The sequence below is a fragment of the Anolis carolinensis genome, chromosome 5 (genome assembly GCF_035594765.1).
Source record: "Anolis carolinensis isolate JA03-04 chromosome 5, rAnoCar3.1.pri, whole genome shotgun sequence".
Classification (NCBI taxonomy): domain Eukaryota; kingdom Metazoa; phylum Chordata; class Lepidosauria; order Squamata; family Dactyloidae; genus Anolis; species Anolis carolinensis.
This window is the reverse complement of record NC_085845.1, coordinates 192,014,993-192,039,169: the sequence shown is the minus strand read 5'-3', so window position 1 is coordinate 192,039,169 and position 24,177 is coordinate 192,014,993. Positions and strand designations below refer to the sequence as shown.

The 24,177-nt window shown below is 41.9% G+C and overlaps 2 protein-coding genes across 4 annotated transcripts in view; both read right to left on the bottom strand.

The window, feature by feature from the left end:
* The window catches only part of pde3a (phosphodiesterase 3A), a 267,835-nt gene that overhangs the window by 47,222 nt on the left and 196,436 nt on the right, over positions 1 to 24,177 (bottom strand). The window lies entirely within an intron of this gene.
* Positions 1,306 to 22,500, bottom strand: LOC134299662 (uncharacterized). Its single transcript, XM_062983166.1, has 2 exons — positions 19,141 to 22,500; positions 1,306 to 18,882 (listed from the first exon to the last, which is right to left on the bottom strand). Exons 1-2 carry the CDS (start codon positions 22,426 to 22,428, stop codon positions 17,122 to 17,124), a joined length of 5,049 nt encoding a protein of 1,682 aa, XP_062839236.1. The 5' UTR covers positions 22,429 to 22,500; the 3' UTR covers positions 1,306 to 17,121.

Here is a 24,177-nt window from a genome sequence, read left to right as displayed (position 1 = left end):
ATGCTATGTAGTAATTACTGTATTTACGAATTTAGCACCAAAATATCATGATGTATTGAAAACATCATGATGTGTTGGATAAGTGAGACTCTACTGTACTTATAGATATTGCTGTGAACCTTAGTGTATGCAGAAGCACCAAGTGTTTCAGCTATACCTCGGCCCATCACTTAACCCATTTTTAAACTTGCTTATCCCAGGCTTTATTTTCTCCATCAACAAATAGTGCCTGTCTGCCCTATTGCAGAAGATCAGGGAAAGCCCAGGCCATGTCGTTGCCAAATCCATGTACAGAAGTCCATGAGATTGTTAGCTGTGTTACTTCGACACTGGTAACAAGCAGTATAAATCTGAGAGCATCAGGCTAGGTTAGGTTAGACTGATTGTTACCTCAAACTGAGATTCTGTTCCTTTAATCCAGGCATGGGGTGGGTAGGCCAGGCAGGGAGGGAGGGGGAGGCTAGGGGGTTTGGAGCAGGGATGAAGGTTTCACACATGGTAGCTTGCCTGGTCCACAGCCATGCCCTAGAAGTTGTTCTCATCAGCACCAGTTCCGGGCAAAGCCTATGTACTCATGCTGAGAGGAGACCAGGGAAATCACACATGGCTACAGCCCCAGATGAAACCTCTTCCTGGCCTGCACTTTGGCCTCCACTGTCACGGGACTCACCTGCTCCTTGCCAGCACACTCCCCTTCTTCTGAGCCTCTGCCTCTGGTGACAAGGAGAGCAGCTCCTCCTCCTCTTTGTCCACCGTTGCCACCTGGGCATGCGGCTGCCTAGGACTCTCCTTCTCTTCCCTCCTTCTCCTATTCTTCTTTCCAAGGTGGAACTTGTCCTTGAAGAAGGTGGTGGTGGAAGAGAAGGAGTAAGAGGAGGTGGAAGAGGAGCCACCTTCCTCATTGCCAGGGGGGATGCCTGGGAGAAGGGGAACACGCTGGCTCCATGCACCAGTGAGGAGCAGCTAAGTCCTGTTGAGGTGGAAGCCAAGGTGCAGGCCAGGAAAAGGTTTCACCTGGGGCTGTAGCCACATGTGATTTCCCTGGTCTCCTCTAAGCATGAGTACATAGGCGAGCTGCCACGTCCTCATGCTTATAGGAAGGTGTGAGAGGGGAGGGCCTGAAAAAAGAGCCCAAAGGGCCACATTCAGCCCCCAGGCCTGTGTTTACCTATACCTGCTTTAATCTCACAAAAGTTGCCCTCCAAAGTAAATATTCCAATTAATGGAAGAGATGATTCTGAAGGTAGTATTTGGACTGACTGATAGGATTTGTTTTTTAAACCTCAAAGTGAATTGCTTTATTGCGGCCAGATTCTCCCACTAAGGCTGAATCTACAAAAAATTATTAGTGTAATTTGACACCACTATAATTGTCATGATTCAATGCCATGGAATCCTGGGAGTTGTAGTTTTATAAGATGGTGCTTCAGCAGACTACAGATCCTAGTATTCTACAGCAATGAGCCATGACGTTGCGAGTGGTGTTGAATTGCATTGATTCTACTGTGTTAGACACATCCTTAGTCTCAACTTTTTTGTTTTGGATATTTTTGAATTAAATTAATATTCCTCTTTATCTTTCAATTTATCAATCAGTTATCTGCTATTCAAAATATTGCACTTCTCATTTGTCCTATTTTGAAATGAAATCATTTAGGAATTTCATTCGGTATGAGAAATGTTGGTATGAGAAAAGGCAAATGAGTAACATTTTAAATAAATAAAGTCACAAATAGTCTATCCCTCTCCTCTTCCTCTGAAAATATTGTTTCCCCTATATTTCAATGAGGCAGATGGGAGGAATTAGAAGAATCATAATGGGCCTCAATTTTGTTTTAAATTATACATTGAGTTGAGCATGATATCCTGTTTGAAAATCTGCCCTTTGTTTTCTTTATAGATCTCTTCATTCTTAAAATCCAGATGGTTACAAATTGGGGACATGAAACAGACTGCCAAGAAGGGACACTAAAAGTAAACAATTGCACGTTTCTTTATTTGAAACTTCAATTGCACTGCACACCAGATGGGAGCTCAGGGCAGGAGGAAGAAGGAAGTGCCAGCAGGACTCTCTTTCATGATTGATTATTTGTAACAGGAAGACTACCTGGCATTAATAAATTTGAGGGATGCATATCTCCATGTTCCTATGGCACACGTATGCAGAAATTCTTGGCTTCTAACACTGAAGTAAGCCTTATTAATTCAAAATTCAGTCTGGCAAAAGTCCTGCGCACTTTCACAAAAGTCTTAGTCCCACTGGTATACATATAAAATCATGAAACTAATAGGAAACTAGAAAAAAAATGCTAGTGTAAACTTGATCAAAAGGGATGTTGGAAATGTCCACAGAGGATAGGAGGGAAGGGAATACAGAAATGACATCTTCTCTGGGACAGGACCAGCAAATTCTATGGGCCTCAGAAAAAGGAGATCCCACTTTACAAGCTCCTATCCAGTCACTATGGGATTGTCCACTGCCCTTGCTCATTTTGAAGGCCAGATTAAAGTAATTGGGACCGGGATACATTCCAAAAATAGGGACCAGTTTGTACAGGTGTGTGAGTTCTACTATTGGGAGGGACAACTTTGTAATGTCACAGATCAGGACTCACATTACCGCTAGATCAAGAGGAACCCCATACAGGTCTCTGAGAAAAGGTGTAATCCTAAGCATAACCTCTGCTTGTGGTCCTACTGGGGCTGGCCATGTCATTGACCCTACCCTCCAGGTCTGCAAATAGATCACGAAACTGGTGTTAGTTAATATTTTCTCCAAATAGGGGAACCCAACACAGTCAGTTAGACAACTAGTAATCTATGATACAGCAAGGTTGCCGAAAGATCATGAGTCTTGAAGACCTGTTCATAATTTCATCACAGTAAATTATATTTTAAATGCTCTTTACTGGTGTTAGCATTCCTGAGCCCTTACTTTTTCATTGCTACCCAGTTCCTCTTACTGAACAAGCAATGCAATGATTTCTTTATTTTCTGCACAAGGAGACACAAAATGGGGTAGCAGCAACACAACATCTGGGGGATCTCCATGTCAATGCAGCAATATATGTTGGTTGGGTTTCCATCTGATTTTTAAAGGAACTACTCAAGGTGCCCAAAATAGATTTAATTTGCACTGTACTTTGTTTTTTCCCATCTCAAAACAATTTGATGAGGCAGGTGAGAACCCTGGCTTCAAATAGTTGGGCCATTCTCCAGTGGAAAAAGAAGAATGGAACATTCAATGACTAGACTTTTCTAGATGTTCAAAAAGCCACAACGACTGCACCCTCGGCCAGCCTTATACGATGGAAGATATGAGAAGAGAGTGTTGCTTGACACAAAGCTCACCCTGCCTCCCTTCATCTGAACTAGATTGGAGGCCTGAGGTGCCATGGAAGCCACCATCTCATTGCTAGTGTTGACAGAAGATTCAGCTCTTAATCCCATTTGCTTTCTGCATGGGAGATGTGGAGGACTGCCATCTTATCCCTTGCCTCTGGCAATAAATTATTTTGGGTTGGCTTTGCTGCCTCTACTCACTGATAAGGATTTCTCCTGCTTTCAGCATTTGACAGCTTGCTTGGATTTTGCCCCAGGCCTCAGTTGACTTTATGACTCCTCTCGTCTCCCCCATTAAGTGGCGCCATTTACAGACTGAAATATTAATAAAGATAATAAAGAAACATGATGATAATCTCTTTTCCTTATTTACTGGAAAAAAGCGATATTCTCAAGAGCCTCGATCTCTCTCTCTCCCACAAATGTCTTCGGACAACTAAGCCACCCAAGCATTGTTAAAACATTGTGAGCAAGGACGGCCAAAAATAAATGCAAGTTTTAAAGTAAAACAACCCTTGATTGGGCATGAAGATTTATTTAGGGCAGAGGGGAGAAGAAGGCAAGAAAGTATAGTGCTGGGAAGCTTTTTTCTCAGCACTGCATACAGTGTTTTGCTAAACCAAAAGCCGGAAAGAATGACGTAAAGTGGTAAAGATTTGTGGAAGGTTTGAACCATCATTCTTTCACAATAAATGTTAAAAAATGCCCAGCTTGACTATTGAAGCCTCTAAGTGTTGTCTGCTGGTTTTGACACAAGGTTTATAGAGCTGTTAAGCTCCGCAAGTTATTGAAAAGAGATTACTCTCCTGTGTGATGTACCATAGGGTACCACCAGATGGTACTGCTACACATAATATTATAAGCTCCTCTCAAGTGACGAACTACTCTTTCATTCTCAAGTTTTTGCTGTATGTTCATTCTAAAAAAAATTTGTTAACTCATTGCATGAGTATTCTCTCTTGATGCAGATTAGTTAACCTCTTAAGGATGGGGATGAGGCTCATTATTATTATATGTATATTCTGCTTTTTCACCCATAAAAGAGAATATTTCCAGAGATGTTATTAAAATCATATCACTGCCCTGATTTATTTATCAAATTCAATAAGGGTTCTGTAGACAATTGTTTCCCTCTAATGGATAACTCATCTTTGCTTTCATCTTTTCTTCTTCCATTCAAGGGGGAAAATAGACAAACACTTATGCAGTGCTTTGTTGTTACTAGTATTTAGAACCATTCATCTGGAAATCTTTCAACCTACAAAGAAGGGTCTTGATCTGTCTGGACTATTTGTATTCTTCCAGAAGTATCTGACTGGCTTCTGGAGGAAACTGGATGTTGGACTTGGATGCTCCAAGCAAGGCAATTCTTCTGTTCGTGAACTGCACATGGCCAGAAAGGATGCTGTAAAGAAAGCCACAGAGGCTTTTGAGGCCACAAAAAGCAATGGGAAAATAAACTCTGCTACTGAATGAATAACACCTTTGTACCTGTAATATTTACAACATGTGGGGAGAGAAACAATGCACTTTCTGTGTGTCCATGTGCCTTAAGTGAACTTTCATTTCTATGCAAAGGGGAGGCAGGGTGGAGGACAAGCACAGAATGGTTGACAGGATCCTGAAACTCCAGAATTTAGTTCACTAGTTAATAGTAATGTACATATTAAGCATCCCTTATTCAAAATGTTTGGGACCAAAAGTGTTTTGGATTTTGGATGTCTTTCAGATTTTGGAAGATCTGTATTTTCATATACAGGCAATTCCAGAATTACAAACATCCAACTTACAAATGACTCACAGTTAAGAACAGGGCGGAAGACAAGAAGAAGTGAGAGAAATCTATCCCTTGGAAGGGAAATTCACTCCTGGATGAGTTCTCATGGGGAAAGTGTGTCTCCACTGAAGTTTTCACACCAATCCTTGTTTCCACAACAAGCCACATTTTTCAAAATCTAATTATCATAGGGAGACAAAGTGAGGTAAAATCTTCTGAACAGGGGCACAGACAGCAAGAAAAAACCTACAGAACCCATCTTATTCGCAACTTGGGGACTGCCTGTATGTATATAATGGGATATCTTGGAGATGGGACCCACATTTAAACATAAAATTCATTTATATTTCATAGACATCTTATACACACTGCATGAAGGTAATTTTGTATACAATCTATTTTTAAAAAAATTGTGCATGAAACATAGTTTGTACACATTGAAGCATCAGAAAACTCAGGTGTTAACTATCTCAGATACCCATGTGGGCAATTTTGGATTTTGGCATATTTTGTATTTTGGTATTCCAGACATGGGTTGTTCACTTTGAAATTTCTTAAATGTTCCCATGGCTCAATGTGCACAAACATTGTTTCAGGCCCAAAACTATGAAAATATTGTCAGCTGTGTGTATAAGCTGTAAATTGAGTTGGATTCAATTTCCAAGATTATGTATGTATAAGCCAAAACAAGTCTTCCAAAATGCACTCCTGATCCTAAGCATTTTGGAAAAGAGATATTCAACCTGTAAATATGAGTATCCCTTTCCCACTGATAAAGAAACTGTTATAAATTTCCCAGCCATCTTTAATGTCTGTTCTCATTAGAAAATGTTCCTCCTTGATGCAAATTTGGTAGTTATCAATGATGTTCATTCACTGCCCCCCCCCCATGTTTACCAAATCAATTTAATGATGGTATTTCAATGCTCTGTTTGAAACGATCTGAGCTGCAGAAGAAGGTTGATACCTGACCCTAATTTGCAAAGATATTCACAAATCTCTCCGTTTATTGGCAGCAGAGGTTGATAAAGGAGAAAGCTTTTAATCATAAATTGCTGTGCTAATTCAACACAGGGCATTCACTCAAGAAACAAACACACATGCCAAACATAATTATTCCCTTCTTCTGTCTCTCCCAACAGAGGAACTGTCAAAAGGCTATCAAACAACATTTGCTATTTGAGTTCCAAGAAGTAGTCCCCCTCCTTTTCTTTTACCTTCTGACAACAATCTGAATTTACAGGAAAAAGAACATACTTTGGGACTGGGTGGTTTTAAAGGCACGATTTGAACCTGACATGCTGTGGGAACCTGTGACCTACAAGTGTAATTATCTGTCACCTCAGCTGTAAGAAAAATCTTTACGTCAATATTTTACTTTTAGGGCTTTCTAACAAGCCACAAAGCTTTGCTTTCGGCTTAGCGCTGGGAAGGGGCACCAGGTGAGGGACAGGAAGGGGAAAGCAATATAGACTGAGAGCCTGGTAATTTGAGATAATACAGAATGTAAGGTAAATAATCAAGAATCTCTGAGGACTCTGCCCTCCAAAGGTCACAGGGAATGTCACGGCGATCTTAATATTTAACTGTGGCGAGGAAAATTACGGGAAGAGACGTAAAGAGGCTCTGAATTCCAGATTTTGTGGTTGTTCCCAGCCAGAAGTTTAAAAGAACGTCTCTCTTTTGCCCTGCTTTTAAGTCATCACCAGTGCTGCTTGACCACACAACATCTAAAAACTTAGACAGGATGTCGAGTCTACTTTGGTAGACATATTTTTGAGCATGGAACATTGTCTTTGGAGACAGACGGGACTTCGTGCCTCCAACTCTCCTGGACTGGTAGTGGCCTTGGGTTGGTTTATTATTATTATGCCCTCTTGCCTGCCTCGATTTCCTGATTCATATGAACTTGAATAAATTTGCTGTAAATAAGCAAACTTGTATAGCCTGGCTCAAAAAGCGCCTGGTGTATGGAAAAACTGGCCTGATAAAGAGTAGAGCTTGGACTGTTCCTGTAAAAGCAATTAGTTACTAGTGAAATCTGTCAAGTAGTTAGTTACTGCCACATAGTCAGTTACTGAAACCTGCAAAGTAGTTTTAAACAGCAACTTTTTATTTTCCTATCGCTAAAGTTAATGTTATCAAATATATATACTTTTCCTGCCCAACTTGTTGCCTGCCTCATAGCCTACTGCAAGGTAGCAGCTTGCAAACTCATTGTGATTTTATTCATATTTACCCTAAACTTTGCTGTCACAGGGAGAATAGAAAGCATTTTATTCTGTAAAAGAGTTTCCCAACTGGATGTTCCCCAGCTAGGTAGTCTACACCTTCCATTATCATCCACTTGCATTGGACATAGTTGAGGTCACCAAAATCTGGCTGAGGACCATGATATGAGGAGACAGTGCAGAAATCAGTGAATACTTTTATTCCAAAATCAAATTTTGACAAGGTGAATGAATAAAGAAGTATCTCTTCTACACTGAACACCATATCCCCCACACATCAAGCCATTTATAATCTGCCAGTACAGTGCTGGACAAAGGAGACTACCTTACGTTCTTGCCTCTTCCACATCATCCAATCTACTAATCTATTCCAGAATTAGTTGGATTACTGGGGAAGGGGATTGGAAGAACCTATTGAAATTTATATGGATGCCAATTCAAAAGGCTTTATATTCTGGTCTTTAAATCTGTCAAAGTAAGTTATTCACTATAAGTTGTCATGGGGACTGCCTTGACAAAATTAGCCCCCACTGGCACCTATTTCAGGCCAGAATGCAACAGCTGGAGAAGGAGAGTTTGTGCACACACACACACCCCCCCCCCCGCCCCTCCTTCTTTGGCACTGCAAAGTAAAACTAGAATGAAAAAGTTGGCCCAGTGCTAATTTGCCACAGTAACCAAATCACAACGGTTGATCCAAGAAGCACCAAAAATTGGCGAAGTCACTGAATGACTAGAACCAGGGTTTGGCATATCTTTGAAAACAAACCTTCTTATCATGTGACCTTGGTTATTTCTTTGGGCCACAAGTGAACATGCTGACTGGCAGATTCTGTGATCCAAAGAAATAAATTTCAGTGTAGTGGTCAGGAAGTGAATTAATGGGTTTGCATGTAATTCCACAGGCAGGGAGATGTGGAGTGAAGTAGTCTGCACATCCTCTGAATCCGGCACAGAAATGCAGCTCTCTGCCCCACCATTACCTGCCCCCTGCAAGCTAGTAAATATTTGCAGCCAAGCAACTCTGATAGGCTCACTTACAAGACTGCTTTATTTTTGTAATGGTCTTTCCTGTCATGATATGCAGATCATTTTTTGTGGCATGTCCTCTGGGAATTACAGCTGTAGCTCCAATAATCCACAACCATCAGCCTCACAGTACTGAGCTTCCCCGCTCCCCATCCCCCCCCCCCCCCAAAAGCTCTGCAGAGCCTGGGGCAGTGCTAACTCATGGACCAATTCTGCTGGTGGACTGGATGGCATCAAAGGGAGCACTGGAATTAACTCAGTGAACTTGAAAGATGAGTTTTCCCTGTCCTAGTTTTTCCACCAAAGCTGTTTTCTCTTTCCGTTGAAACATCTCTGGAATCTGGCAGAAGCTACTCGGCCCCCGGAGTCCTGACCTGTGGACGAGGATGCTTACGGCATCACTCTTCCTCCATGAAATTAAATTTAGGCAACATAGCACAAGGGCCATTGCTGGCTAAGGGCTACAGAAGGATGAGGAGCCAGCAACATCCCAAACACTGCAGGACTCTTGTTTGACTGAAAATAAAGGGGATATATTCCATATATGGATTCTATTCACATATACTGCTGTATGGTGAGTTAAATCCATATTTTATCAGCTCAGCTAAAAAAGCAAAACAGGAACCACTCCACAAATACCCTGTCTTCTGTCTGCCACATAATAGCACCCCTTCTCTTTAATGCACAGACATTGCTTGGCAAGTTGTGATGTCACAAATTGTCATGAATAAAGCTTCCATAAGACAGGCACCTCTCTGTTCATGGCATACAATCTGTCAATATCCACAACAGGGATAAGGAGTGCCGGTCCCTCCCAGATTTTGAACTGCAAATCCCATCGACACTATCTACCATAGAGAATGTTGGAAAGTGGAGTGCAGCATCCTGAATGAGAGCTATTTCCTCAATATGAGTTAAAGAGATCAGAGGGAAGAAAATGTCTCTGCCTGGGAGATACTATCAGTCAGATCAAATAACTGGGAAAGATAGAGAATATGACCTGGAATTATTATTATGATGTTTGGACCTGTTGTATTTTTGGAAGCTTTTTCTTGGAACACTTTTAGACATCTGAAAGCTAGAATGTAAGCTAAAAACAACACAACAAAATAACCCCCCCTCAATCCACAAATAAATTTTAAAGATGACCAATGAGTCTAACGTTGTCTATAAAACTGGCATTTACTGAAAATATAATGCCAGGCTCAGGCAGGTTTCACTAGGGAGTACATTTTATAGATCGAAGAAGTACAAATAAAATACATTTTCTCCCAACGTGTAGGGCAGATCACTATATTCCTATACAATATATTTATTTATGCATAGACCTGGGCACACAAAAGCTGCTTATTGCAAAAGTACTAAATGACAAATAAAGCCCCTTGGTGCAAGGAGAAAAGAGGGATTTTAGAAATGCCTTTATAGTTCTGTGTTTGGCCAAAGTATTTTGGCTTCTGCCACATAGCAAGTGTTTTTGAAGCCAATACCCTCAGGCTGAGCAGAACAGTTGTTTCAACAGCCTCATTAATAACTGTAAAACTGTACAAGCTTAAAAATTATGTTACATATTTTGAAAGCCACAGTTAAACTAATGAAAAACATATCCTAAAACACATAGTAATTACTAATAACATAATAAAATATTTTCATTTCATTTTATATTAATTAGTTTGAGTCTTCATCTGAAGTGCAAATACAAGGAGATCATAGTTTAATCCTTCTTGCCCAGCATTTACTTATTGCTTAGTTCTCCTCATCCATAATTTGGGCCTAATATTCCTAATATTCTTTGCTGAACTTACATTTTCAGGTTTTTATTTTTGAAATTCATCCACTATTAAACAGCAAAAGCTCTTGGTCAGTAAAGCAGAGCTGAGTTACATGCAACAGCTTCCTAGACTGCAAAGCACAACTTAGATTCCAGGTTGTAAGAAAGCTGGAAAAACTGGAAAAACTGACACGATATGAGGATTTAAAGTTCGAATTGCAAAGACTCTGGCACAAGCCAGTCAAGGTGGTCCCAGTGGTGATCGGCACACTGGGTGCAGTGCCTAAAGACCTTGGCCTGCACTTAAACACAATTGGTGCTGACAAAATCCCCACCTGCCAGCTGCAGAAGGCCACCTTACTGGGATCTGCACACATTATTCGCCAATACATCACACAGTCCTAGACACTTGGGAAGTGTCCGACGTGTGATCCAATACAACAGCCAGTAGAGTGTCTGCTGTGGACTCATCTTGTTGTGTTTCAAATAATAATACCTCAAATGTTAGTCCTGTTCCTGGGTATATTTGACCTGCTGAATCCAAAAATGATACCAGTTTTCCCCTCTGGAGTTTTGGAGTTTCAGGATCAACTGTACTATTTGAGATGCAGAACTGATGCCATAAGCCACTCTTTATCTGCTTTCCCTTAGAAAGTCATGATAACCGTATCTAAGAAACTAGAGCTGATGTGGTCTATCCAATGCTATTTTCTGAACTAGCACTCCAAATAATCCCAGGAACAGGCCTAAAAACCAAGACACCAAAAACTGGGGTTACCAAGATCATGTAGGCTACTGAATGATGTGATGCTCCATGAAGAACTAAGCTATATATCACAATAAGCCGACATCTATCACTGAGCAGCTAGAGCCCCTCCTCTGCAGCAATCCAAAACCGAGTTTCTGACTATATGGCGACAGTGAGATGCAGATATAATCCACCAAAGATGACTCACTGGAGGTCTCAGTGGACAACATAATCATTCTATATTTGGACACACATGTATAACCTGATACTTCTCTGTCATCCATGCTCTCTACCAGTGATAGATTAGCCACAAATTGTAGCAACTAAATGGTGGAGGAGAGTGTCTGATCACTGCAGAGATGGAAGAGAATCCTAACTCCTGTAATGGCAAAAAAATGACACTTGTGGCAAAAATTGACTTAAACCTGGATATGTCACTAACACAGCTGTTAAACATATAGTATTAAAAACTGGGGTAATTGAAACATGCCCACAGGTATGTTTGGAAAACTCTAGCCAGGCACTATTATTATACAAGCTAAGTCATATTGTCATAATAGTGACATAATAGTGCCTGGCTAAAACTCTAGCCAGGCACTATTATTATACAAGCTAAGTCATATTGAGGATGCAATTATTCCCTTTGTATTTAATGGAATTTATTTTTGAACATATAGTATATGTAAGCAGTTGTGCTCTAGGACCCCTTCCACACAAATGTATAAAATCCATATTGAAATGGATTATATGGTAGTGTGGACCCAGATAATCCAATTCAAAGCAGATATTGTGGGTTATCTGCCTTGATATTCTGGGTTATATGGCTGTGTGGAAGGGAATCAGAGGCAATCCAAATATGGCTGAACTACAGCTCCAACAATTATGTCCATGCCATTATATTGGTTAGCGCTGATTTGGAATATATAGAGCAGAGGTTCTCTCCATCCTGCTTTTTCTAGCAAATACCACAATAAAATACAATAAAACTTTTGAAGAAATGTGTCATTTTCCACAGAGGAAAGAAAAAAGGATTGAATATGCAGATGGTCTGGATGGAACACAATCTATACTTTTAAAACATTTAATAAGCATGCACAGCTGCACATGGCACCTAATTCATGCCCCCCTAAGGTACTACTATACTATTATTCCATCAAAGAAATTGCCCTCATCCTGTCATACATTTGAAAATAAGCGAGAATTTCAGTACTAAAACTGTCAACATATCATTGCTGTTCTTGGTGCTTTACACCGACAGTGAGACATGTTCAACAAAGTCACCATCTTACAAAAAAATCCAGACAATTAATTTATCAAGAAAAAGGATAAGCAAAATGAATGACGTAGTTTTAACTGGCAACCTTTACCATGCATTTTTTTCAAAGAAAAGAATCTTGGAAAATTGATTTTCCTGCTTCTGGAAGTCTCTAGGATTGTTATTTTTGTGCTGAAGTAGCTCCTCTTTCCATTTGAAGCAAAAACCAATAGAAACCCGAAGTGGAACGTTAGTGATTTCTACCTTAAACAAAACATTTAGTAGCCTCTAATACATCACAATGAGTCCTGGGGCTGATCCCAGCTCACCAACTTTTTGAAATTGTCCATCCTGATCTAGAAAGGAATAAATCCACATAGGTCCAATATTTGACTTTTATGTATATGCACTTTAAGGAGAACCATGGTAAAAGAGCCCTGAAGTGTATAGCCCCCACCAAATCTTGGTGAGAAAAAGTAAACGGAATAAAGGATTTGTTACGGTCTTTCAACAACCTGAAGTGTTGGAGTCACAGGTCTATGTTTTGTATCAGATTTTGTTTCTCTCGTAGTTCAATAGTTTTGGAGGCACCTAAAGGTTTTTCCAGATGCAGTAGCCCATAGCCTTTTCAAGAGAGAGATAGTGCTAGTAAGAAGAAAAGGCCAAAGGACAGAGAAGAGTTGTGTTGGAAAGCTTATCAGGTCTAGTATTGTGCAAAATGATTGTGTAGGACCTTAGAGAGTAACAGAGAATGAATTCAGTAGCATAAGCTTTCATAGACTGAGGCCATGACTACATTGACAAGATTAATCCAACAATTAAATCCAACCACTTATCATCTGGACTTTCTGCAGCAACTGAGTAGTGAACCCACTGTATTTTGGCCATGCAGATATGGCTTGAATTTCTTTGCTCAGATACAGTACCCAACCAGATGCTTATATGAACTCTATAAGCTGGACATGGAAATACATATTCTCTGGCTACAGTTTCTCAAAAGTTGGCAATCAGAGGCATATTGAAAAAAAAATCTGTGTCCAGATTTAAAAAAACAACGCCATTTTTTCCAACTTCCATCCAGCTTTAGTGGAAACCCTGTAAAACCAGAGTGGAGAACTTGTGGCTTTTCAGCTATAACTGGATTCTCATGATCCCACAATATTGGATGTGCTGACTTAAGTCAATAGGAGTTGAAATAAAACAACATCTGGAGAGCCAGAAGCTGCTTACCTTATCTTAAAAAAAAGGTTTTAACATTTTATTTCTGAGACACAGGGGACTGATTACTTTGTTTTTCTTGTTGCACTTAAATTCTTTCCAATGGATGGAACTGGTCATGACATTTCACCTTTTACCGCAGCTGTGGACAGATTTTGTTTTTGTTTTTCATAGAGCTGGAGTTGGTCAGATACAGTCAATACCACTTGTACTGGTTAATCTACGTTTTTTATTCTATAATCTTTGGGAACACTGTTTTTGGCATGACTTTTATAATAAAGCTTCAAAAGCCTTTCAACACAGATATAGTGGTAGTCAACTCCAACCAAGGTACAGACAATTTTGTATCACTGTCTCCCTTCCAGCTCTATTCCTGTTCCCTATTTTAGGGAAGGGAAGATCCATCATCAGTACTATTATAGGTCACAGAGTACAAGGGAATAATTGGCCTCTTTCTAACTTTTCATTGCAGTGTTGAGAGACTAAATTGTTGGCTCCTATCTCCATGGCCTAAGTGAAAAGGACATAAAAGGAGAAATTCCAACAATTTGCAAGTATTCACAACCATTGTGGTCATTAGGAGATGTTTCGCTATGTATTGACTCTTGAAGTAATCAACTAATAGTTGATCAACCTCTTAAAACCATTTTGATTTGCAAAAAAATGTGTCTCTGGTTTACTAATATCAGACTTTGATTTATAAAACTTTAGTTTAAATGTATGTATGTATTTATTTACTGTACTTAATTTCTATCCCACCTTTCTCCCCATAGGGAGACCTCTTCAATGAGTCAGAGTATGGACCAGAAGAACTTTCTCACAGTCACACTACACATTCATAGTCATAGGTGTTCAATTGCTGCAGTGCCCTAGGCTAGATCTACATTGCTTTATATCCCAGGATCTGACCCCAGATTATCTTCTTATCCCAGATTACCAGGCAGTGTAGACTCATATAATCGGGCTCAAAGCAGATCATCTGGGATCAGACCCTGGGATATATAGGGCAGTGTAGATCTAGCCATCGAGTATGGACCAAGTGGAAGGACAGCATATTTTTTCCATCCCTTGTAAAGGGAAATGTACTAAAGATAGGATGTGTTTTTTTAAAAAAATAATTGGACTGCAAAAAGAAACCTTAAATAACCCATAATAATAGCAATGACGAAACCAGAAAGTTATTATTTGAATAGCTGAGTAGGGAATAAATCTTCAACTCACATTAGTTTTTGATTTATCACTGAACTTAGAACAAACTTTGGACCTTCAAAGGCTGGTTCTTTCCATTTCGGGGGTATTATTTTGTTTAATCCCAATTTGATGTAGTTTTGACACTGAACAGATTTAGGATGACAAGACTCAGGAAGTTCAACAGTGTTGTGTTGACAGCTGATCATATGAGTTAAACAGCAGAAAATATTGTCCAAGGAGAACCTTCCAAGGTTTACTTTCTCAAGTAATTAATCTGGACTAAAGACAACTCCCTATCCAAGAAAGAATACAACCAATCTTGGTACAAGAAGGAATACGAGCTCTCTTTAATTTCTTGCTTGCTTGCTTTCTCCCTCTCCCTCCCTCCCTCTCTCTTTCTCCCTCCCTCCTTCCTTCTTCCCTTCATTTCCCATTCCCTTCTGCTTTCATACAAGTGGAAATATATTCAATTCACCTTTGGCAGATTTGGCAAGTAGCTACATATTTATATATTTCCATTAGTGTAAGTTGTATTTCCTATTTTTAAGAAACCTTCTTGGATTTGGGGTGGGAATGAGACATATGATGTTTCTACTGAAAAGTTTAAATTCAGTGCAATTTTGCACAATCAATGCAAATGTTTCTAATTAAAGTCAGAGTGGGATGTTTAATGGATTAAACACTGAAGAGTGAGCTGAGTTGAAAGCTCATGTAGGCAGGAGAGAAAGTGAAGTATTTCTTTCTTATTTCCTACAGCGCTTCTGTCAAACACTGGCGTAGGAAAACTTATGTAGATTAATCCTTCTTTGGCAGGGAAATGTTGCTTGATGATCTCATAGACAGATCTTTAAAGATCTATCTGCCAAGAGAGAGAGAGAGAGAGAGAAAGAAAGAAAGAAAGAAAGAGAAAGAAAGAAAGAAAGAAAGAAAGAAAGAAAGAAAGAGAGAGAAAGAAAAAGAAAAAGAAAGGGGAAAGAAAAGGGAAAGAAAAGGGAAAGGGAAAGGAAGAATATACTTTATGCTACAGTATATGGCATTACAAATTCTGAAGCGGGGGTCTATTCTATGTGTTTTTCTTGCTGAGCCAGTTTATAGATTTCTTCCATTTTTAAATGTAAATGAATACTTCATTATTTAATCCACTTCACAGAGATACTTTTATTTCCTTTTGAAAAAATAAAAGGAATGTTTAAAAAGCAGCATTTTATAGAATTTCCTGCCTCTTCTGTTTATATATTGAGTCAAAGCCTTTCTACCACACTCTTCTGTTGAAAAGACTCTCAGAGTTTATAATTCTAAGCATAATACCAAGAAGACTCATTTTTTAAAAAACCATGTGGGAGGAGAAGTAAAAAAGGCAACTGAAGGGACCATTATCTTAAAGAATTAAATTAAATTAAATAAATCAAAAAAGAGATATATAGTTTTATTTTTCTTCCTCCTAGCAAAAAGCAGCTAGTGGTGTCTTTTGGGGTTGTGGATCTCCTCAGGAAGACTTTTGGAACATGTAATTCTTTTAAAGTTCAGACTAAAACCTAGAATAGATTCACAATTCTACTGAAATGGAAAACAATAGTCACCACTAATATTAACAGTTGTTTTAGGGGGCGAGGTGGATGAATCATGGTCTGGTACTTTGCAGAAAATATTCTATACATGTTACACAAAGTGTTTTTGTTCATTGGATTGCTCTCTTGATAGAACAGTAACCAGGAAAACAATTGTCAATCATCAAGCACTGTCTTGCACTTGAACTGTGCCGTCCGCCAGACAATAAAAAAAAACTATAAAGCTGAAACGTGCCGTCCTTTATCCGGGCGAACTGCAAATCCCTATAAGCTGTCCTAAAATATTGAACGACTGAGTCTGGAGAACTTCAAAAAAGGATGTTTATTCATACAAGGTTGTAAACCTGGCACAGATCTTAAAGTTGCAGAAAATGAAACAAATTTCCATAGGTTTTAGTTGCAGAATTATCCCTGGTTCCAGAAGGCAAAGGTGATTATAAAACCACTATACCCTAATCACGCTGTCTATATTAGAAGGAGAAACTCTTTCCTTCCCTATCTTTACAGCAAAGATTAGTTCTAGAAGCGATGGAATAACCCTGCTCCTCTAACTAGATTTCCTATTCCAGATCAGTATAATTCAATACTTATCTAATTTGGATAGGCTTAGATTGGCCTGGTTTTGAGGATGATTTGTCCCAGTTAGCCTTGCACAGCTCCAGCACGTTGGAAGACTATAGCCAGAATGAAACTCTAAAATGGAGACTAGACCCTGGTAAAAAGGGCGGTCCTAAGATGTTGTACTCTTTGACCAATCATTGCAAAGAAAACTGCAGCCAGCTCTTGCAGACTTCAAGCCACCTTTCCTGGGCTTTTGCAGCCAGAGGCTGAAACAAAATGCAAAGGAGGGAAAACAAACAAACGACCAATAAGTAAGGCAAACCATCGTCCTGGGGGACGGAACACTCCCCGCTTAAATTCCCAGGATGTGGGAATTTACCACTCAAAAACATACAAACACCTTTGCACATATGACAATACAAACACTAGAACTTTAAACATCTCCAATAAGCAACACGAGGTCACTAATTGGTCTGTCCAAAATGGACACTTTGTCTCTGTTGCAAGTCTTTAATTGAACTTTCCTGACCTTACCATCCGGGCAAGGAAAGGTCTTTAATACAATGCCCATGGGCCATGCATGGCGGGGCAAGTCTTTGTCCTTTAACAACACAACGTTGTTAACCTCAATGTTGTCCTGTGGGCTTTGCCAGATTCTTCTAGCTTGAAGCTGGCTTAAGTACTCAGCTTTCCACCTTTTCCAAAAGTGGTTGGCCAAGGACTGCACCTGTTTCCACAGGGCACGGTGAGTTCCGTCCGGAACTGGCAACATGATGTCCTTCCATCCTGGCACCTTTTGTGTCAAAATAAGTGCAGGAGTCAGTGGTTGTAAGTTCTCAGGGTCACTGGTAAGGGGAACCAGCGGCCGGTTGTTGATAATTGCGGTAACTTCCGCCATAAGTGTCACCAAAACATCATGCGTCAATGACCTATGACTCAAAAGCATGGCATTAAAGATTTTGCGACTAATACCAATCATCCTCTCCCAAACACCACCCATGTGGGAGGCGTGAGGAACATTGAAAGTCCACATAATTTGTTCAGTATTCGTAAAGTTCTGAACCTTTGGGTCTCTCCCAAACCTAGACACACAATTGAGTTCTTTGGTCGCACCTACAAAATTGGTGCCACAGTCCGACCGAATTGACTTAATTGGCCCTCTGAGGGCTATGAACCTTTTTAATGCGTTTAAAAATGATGAAGTGTCCATCCCTTCTATGACTTCTATATGGACAGCTCGTATTACTAAACAAGTAAACAAAACTGCCCACCTCTTGTTATTTACAACACCACCCCTGGTTTTCCTAGTGACAACCTCCCAAGGACCAAACACATCGATTCCCACATGGGAAAAGGGTGGGTCTGTCAAAGTCCTATCCTGAGGTAGTTCTGCCATCAACTGACTTTGACAGTTTCGCCTAAGGCGCCTGCATTTAACACATTTGAAAATACAACTGTTGACCAACCTTTTGGCATTAACTACCCACAGACCTTCATTTCTAAGGGCTGCCTCAGTTAGAGTTCTACCCTGATGATGGATCCTTTCATGGTGATGCCGAACGAGCAGCAATGCAGTGTGACTATTAGGGGGTATGATGATGGGGTTTTTTATGCACGCCTTGAGTTTAGCTTTGGCTAACCTTCCTCCAACTCTCAAAATACCCTCCTTGTCTAGAAATGGGTTTAACTCATTTAGAAGACTTTGATTAGGGATGTTGAGCCCTTGCTCTAGCCTAGCTATTTCCTGCTTGAAAGCAGATCTCTGTACTGACTTGAATATGACGCTCTTAGCCTTTATCATATCCTGGACCTGTAAAGGCTCACTATCTTTGCAAGCTAAACGATGTATAAGCCTAGCAACTGCTCTAAGAAGACTGTGCCACTCCGAAAAACGTTCAAAACGGTGTGGTTCCAGGCAAGATCTTTGGCCCATCTTGATTTCTGTGGTCATCTTGCAAACTTTCACCTCTGGAACGGACTCGGGCAATTCTGTATTTTCGGTGGGAGAAAAGGCTGATGGAAAATTGACTTCGGTCAAGCATCTGGGGCCTGTCAGCCAACTTGAACTTAACACTCGTTGAGCTGAAGCTCCTCTGGAAGCGATGTCAGCTGGGTTGTCGCTGGTGGCGACATGGTGCCACTGGCTAGGCGTAGAACTGGATAGAATGTTGTTGATTCTATTAGCCACATACACCTTAAATTTCTTGGTCATGTTGTTAATGTAACCAAGCACAATTGTACTGTCTGTGTGAAAATAAACATTATTAAGAGAAATGCCTTGGCATGTGGCACTGGCATCGAATACAATTCGGACCTTGTTAGGCTTTTGGGGATGCGTGACTTTATGGAAAGGCAGGAACCAGTTTTCTTCATTGACCTCACTTTGATCAGAGACCTCGGCGTAGTTACTTTGGAACATGTCTTCCATAAAGCCAACGATTTGCTCCTTTACCTTGGGGTCTTTCTGCATCTTCTTCTTCAGTGACCAGAGTCTATTTTCTGCCACATGCCTGTTGTTTGGCAAAGTGGGTTTTTCTGCTTTAAAAGGCAGAGGGGCTATCCAATTTCCCTCGGGACTCCGGGAAACTTGAGAGTTCATGATCTCTAAAAACCTCTGTTCATCCTTGGAAAGCGCTGTAGTTTCATCCCTTTCGGAGACTTCAAAGATGGAAGAATACTCTGGTGTTATCCCCTGACAATAGACCGAGATATGACTCAAACAGCTATGCATTAGTGTGGGGCGACTGCCTTGAAGCGCGTGTGCTTGACGAGTGCCCACCGACGATGGAGGGTGCATCCTATTTATGCACACTGGGCCTGTAACTGTCCAGCCTAGTGGTAGCAGCTGAGCAATGGGCGCCCCTGGAGGTCCCTTAACTTGGTCGTTCACATAGAACAAGTTCGGACAGTCCGCACCAAGCAGAAGGGCAATGTCCACATCTGGACGGAAAGCAGGTAAGGCGTTCTTCAGCTTTCGCAAGTGAGGATGGGCTTCCACGACTTCTCTGGTGACAATCTGCCTTTTGTTCCGGGGAATAGAGGAACACTCAATGAGGTCTGGTAACTCGAACAGTCTCTTCTGGTCACAAGAGGAGACAACAAAGCCGGATGCTATGCGACCCTGCAACTTCTTCTTCCCTACACAGGTGGACATGGTGTAGTCGACCGTCTGGGTTTTTATGTCAAACAGTTGGAAAAACTCTGGAGTCGCCAGGGAGGCGTTGCTTTGTGAATCCAAAGCCACGTAAAGTCTCTTTTTAAGCCAAGGTCTTCTGGCTGGATATACATCTGCTAGGCAGATGGGATGGCAGACTCTGAACTGGTGCACGTCAGAGCATAGTTCAGTACAGGCGACCGATGGAGCATCCTCCTGCATCCGTGACGCGGTCTGCATGTTGGTGGCTTCAGTAGATGACCCTTCTTTGGAAGACGTGTCCCCTTTGGCGCGGGAGACAGCGTCAGAGTTGTGCATCGCGGTGCAATGCTTAAGGCTGTTACACCTTGCGCATTTGACGTCCTCTTTGCAGTTGGATGCAAAGTGAGGAGTTGCTCCACAGCACCTAAAACATATGCCCAGCTTCTGTACAATCTGTTGTCTTTCTTTATAAGGCTTCTTGCCAAATTCCCGGCAGTTGGCCAAACTGTGAGGCTTTTGGTGAATGGGGCAGAGCACCTCCTTCACCTCTGACTTGGATTCGTTGGCCCTGTGCTGAGTTTCAACAGCCTTAACACTAACCGGTCTTTTGGCCTCTCTGGATGGTCTTTTCTCCACTTTAGGTGCCTTCTCTGGCTGGGTCCCTTGGTATAAGGTGGGGAGGCCCGTCTGCGGATCATTCCTTTCTCTGGCCGCCCTGGTGATGAACTGGACCAAATGAGAAAATGGAGGGTATGCCTGGGAGTGGGCCTCCTTGTAGTTGAAGACCTCCTGTCCCCAGCGTTCTTGCAAAGTGAAGGGCAGCTTGGTCAAGATCTGCCTCTGGGACAGGTGCTGTTCGAGGCACTTCAAACCGGGCAGTTCTGGATTCTCCTTGGCCGACTCTAATTCCGTAAGGAGATCGCTGAGGTCCCACAAGAGTTTGAAGTCTTTGAGTTTCAAAGCTGGGAACCTTTGGAGCTTGTTCATAAGAGATGCTTCAATCTCTGTGCTGGCCCCATACCTCTGCTGCAACCTGGCCCAGGCCTTTTCCAGGGCTTTGTCGGGATCGGCTACGTGGGCTGCGTAGATCTTCTTAACTTGTGAGGATGAGGCTGGGCCCAACCATGCAGCCAGAAGAGTCAGTTCTTCCTCAGGCAATAACTTTAAGTCTCTGATTGCTCTCTGGAAGGTGGCCTTCCAGAGAAGAAATTCCTCAGGCTTGTCCGAAAACTTTTCGACACCCTTGTCCTTAAGATCTCTTCTGGGGCTTCTGATGATGGAGACAAGCTGGGACTCTGGCGTCGAAGGGAACAATTGAGGAGTTTGCTGTTGTGGAGTGGACTCCCACCGTGCACCTTGCGTCAACCTTTGGCCTCTTGGAGGGATGACATCGACCACTGACGAATCGGTGGCTCCCTGTGCAGCTGTCTGTAAGGGCCAACTAGCACTTGGCCTTGAGGCCCTGATTGACTGACCTAGGGATTTAGCAGGAGGCACAGGTAGCTCGGGCAAGGGTGAGCTCCCCGCTATGACGCTCTGCTCTGCAGGAAACTCAAAAGTGACTTTGGGGCCCTGCTCTGGGTAAGGAGAGAAGTCTTCCTGTTCCTCATCCGAAAACTGGCTGTTTAAGCTATTAAGATGCACAAGCACCTTGGAAGAAGGGTCCTGCTTCGGCAACTGACTTACATTTTCTTCTGTGAGTGGCTCAATTAGGGCCTTGGCCAAAGTCTCAGCCCTTACCTTTTTGGCAGTAGCATCCATCCTTATTCTAAGCATTTCTATTTCACCTTGCCTTTGGGCCTGTTCCATTTGCATTTCGCTTTGTCTACGGGCCTGTTCTATTTGCATTTCGCTTTGTCTACGGGCCTGTTCTATTTGCAGTCGTTGCTCTTCTTCTTTAAAGGGAAGGGTGAGATCAGCTGCCTTAGCATCAGCCTCCGCCCCCGCTACCTTGCTCTTTAGCTCTAGACGTGCAGCCTCCTTAATGTGCAAGGCAGCTAGGGAAGAGATGGCACTCCCAGCAGCAGAAGACTTGCTAGAGTGGCTATGTTTAGATGATGCACACTCCCTTAGCTTAGATACCTGGCTAGAGCGGTTGGACTTAAGACTAAGTGCCACAGCAGGTGATTTTAAAAGATTGGTCTCATGGCTGCATAAGGAAGACTGATTTCCTTTTGGCTCAGACCTTAGATTAACAGATGGAGAACTAAATTCCAAGGCATCTAGAATTGCCCTCACCTTATTTTCTTTCTCATTAGTGTCAGCTAAGACACTCACTATTTCTAACTCTGAATCCTTGGCGTTAATGCGCTCGAGGACCTGGACTATCTTAGACACCAAACCCCTCCAAATACCGAAGGTCTCTTCAAGGTCTGTCTGTAATATGGATGGCACCCTTGTAATACCCAAGCTCTCAATTCTGTCCATTAATGTTACAATTCGCTCCCATGCCGAACCTAACCTCACATGGAGGAGCTCCTTTTCATCTATTAGATGGGCTAGCATCTTGGCTGAAGGGTGCTTTATCCTTTGGGGCCTTTCATTCCTACTTTCAGCCTCAGAAGGAGGTATACCATCTGCATCATCTTGAAATTGCATAGACATTATGTATTCTTAATAGCAAGTAAATTTACAACAAAGGCAAATGCAATATACCTGCAAGTAAATTTACAATAAAAGCAAATTCAATATATAATACAATTCACAGCACTTAACCATAGCAATATATATCACTAAGTAACTATACTTTACAAAGATTGTGACCTTTGGCGCCAAACTTTGGTAGGCAAGCTGCAAAATGCCAACTGACAGCAACTTGCCACTTGATACCTCCCTTGCCCGAGTGACGTAAACTGCCAAAATGGCGACTTCGCCAAATTTTCAAGCACCTTGTGCTCCGCAGCTCGAGGCCTGCCGCCGAAGGAGCACCGAGGCTGGCTTTGGAAAGGAGGAGAGAAGAGACGCCTCCTCCCCGCTGTGAAGGGAGGTCACCACCGCAGGACGATGAGGCAGGTCACCACCGCAGGATGATGAGACAGGTCACCGCCGCAGGTCAATGAGGCAGGTCACCACCGCAGGATGATGAGGCAGGTCACCACCGCCGGACCATGAGGCAGGTCACCACCGCCGGGCGACTGTCCCGGCCGAGATCCTAGCCACTGTGAAGACTCAGCCAGAACTTTCTTTTGGAGTTGCCAGGCTTATCTGGGTCCCGGCCTGGTGCTTCTGGACTCACCACCTCTGTGTGAGCCCAAAGACTGCTGCTGGAGCTCCGCGGCTCGATACCTGCCACCGAAGGAGCTCGGGGTAGATTGCTGGGTTTTGCACAGCCGTGCAATTGCAGAAACAGCCGCAGCTGAAGAGCAGGATACTGCAGAGGCTGAAGGAATGGCAGCAAGCTTCACTGCAACAGACCAACAAAATCAAAGTCTCTATGGCCGTGCAGGCTAGCTCAAGCGGAAAACCGCTGATCGTCCTCAAAACTGTGCCGTCCGCCAGACAATAAAAAAAAACTATAAAGCTGAAACGTGCCGTCCTTTATCCGGGCGAACTGCAAATCCCTATAAGCTGTCCTAAAATATTGAACGACTGAGTCTGGAGAACTTCAAAAAAGGATGTTTATTCATACAAGGTTGTAAACCTGGCACAGATCTTAAAGTTGCAGAAAATGAAACAAATTTCCATAGGTTTTAGTTGCAGAATTATCCCTGGTTCCAGAAGGCAAAGGTGATTATAAAACCACTATACCCTAATCACGCTGTCTATATTAGAAGGAGAAACTCTTTCCTTCCCTATCTTTACAGCAAAGATTAGTTCTAGAAGCGATGGAATAACCCTGCTCCTCTAACTAGATTTCCTATTCCAGATCAGTATAATTCAATACTTATCTAATTTGGATAGGCTTAGATTGGCCTGGTTTTGAGGATGATTTGTCCCAGTTAGCCTTGCACAGCTCCAGCACGTTGGAAGACTATAGCCAGAATGAAACTCTAAAATGGAGACTAGACCCTGGTAAAAAGGGCGGTCCTAAGATGTTGTACTCTTTGACCAATCATTGCAAAGAAAACTGCAGCCAGCTCTTGCAGACTTCAAGCCACCTTTCCTGGGCTTTTGCAGCCAGAGGCTGAAACAAAATGCAAAGGAGGGAAAACAAACAAACGACCAATAAGTAAGGCAAACCATCGTCCTGGGGGACGGAACATGAACGGTTCATTTCATTACAAAGACATGATGTACCAAGGTCACAAAATAACAGGAAAGTGAGAGGGCAAATGAAAGAAGAGGAAGGGAAACATAAGAACCATGTCCATTTCCAGAAAACCAATGATTGCTTCCTTCTATTGACACACTTCA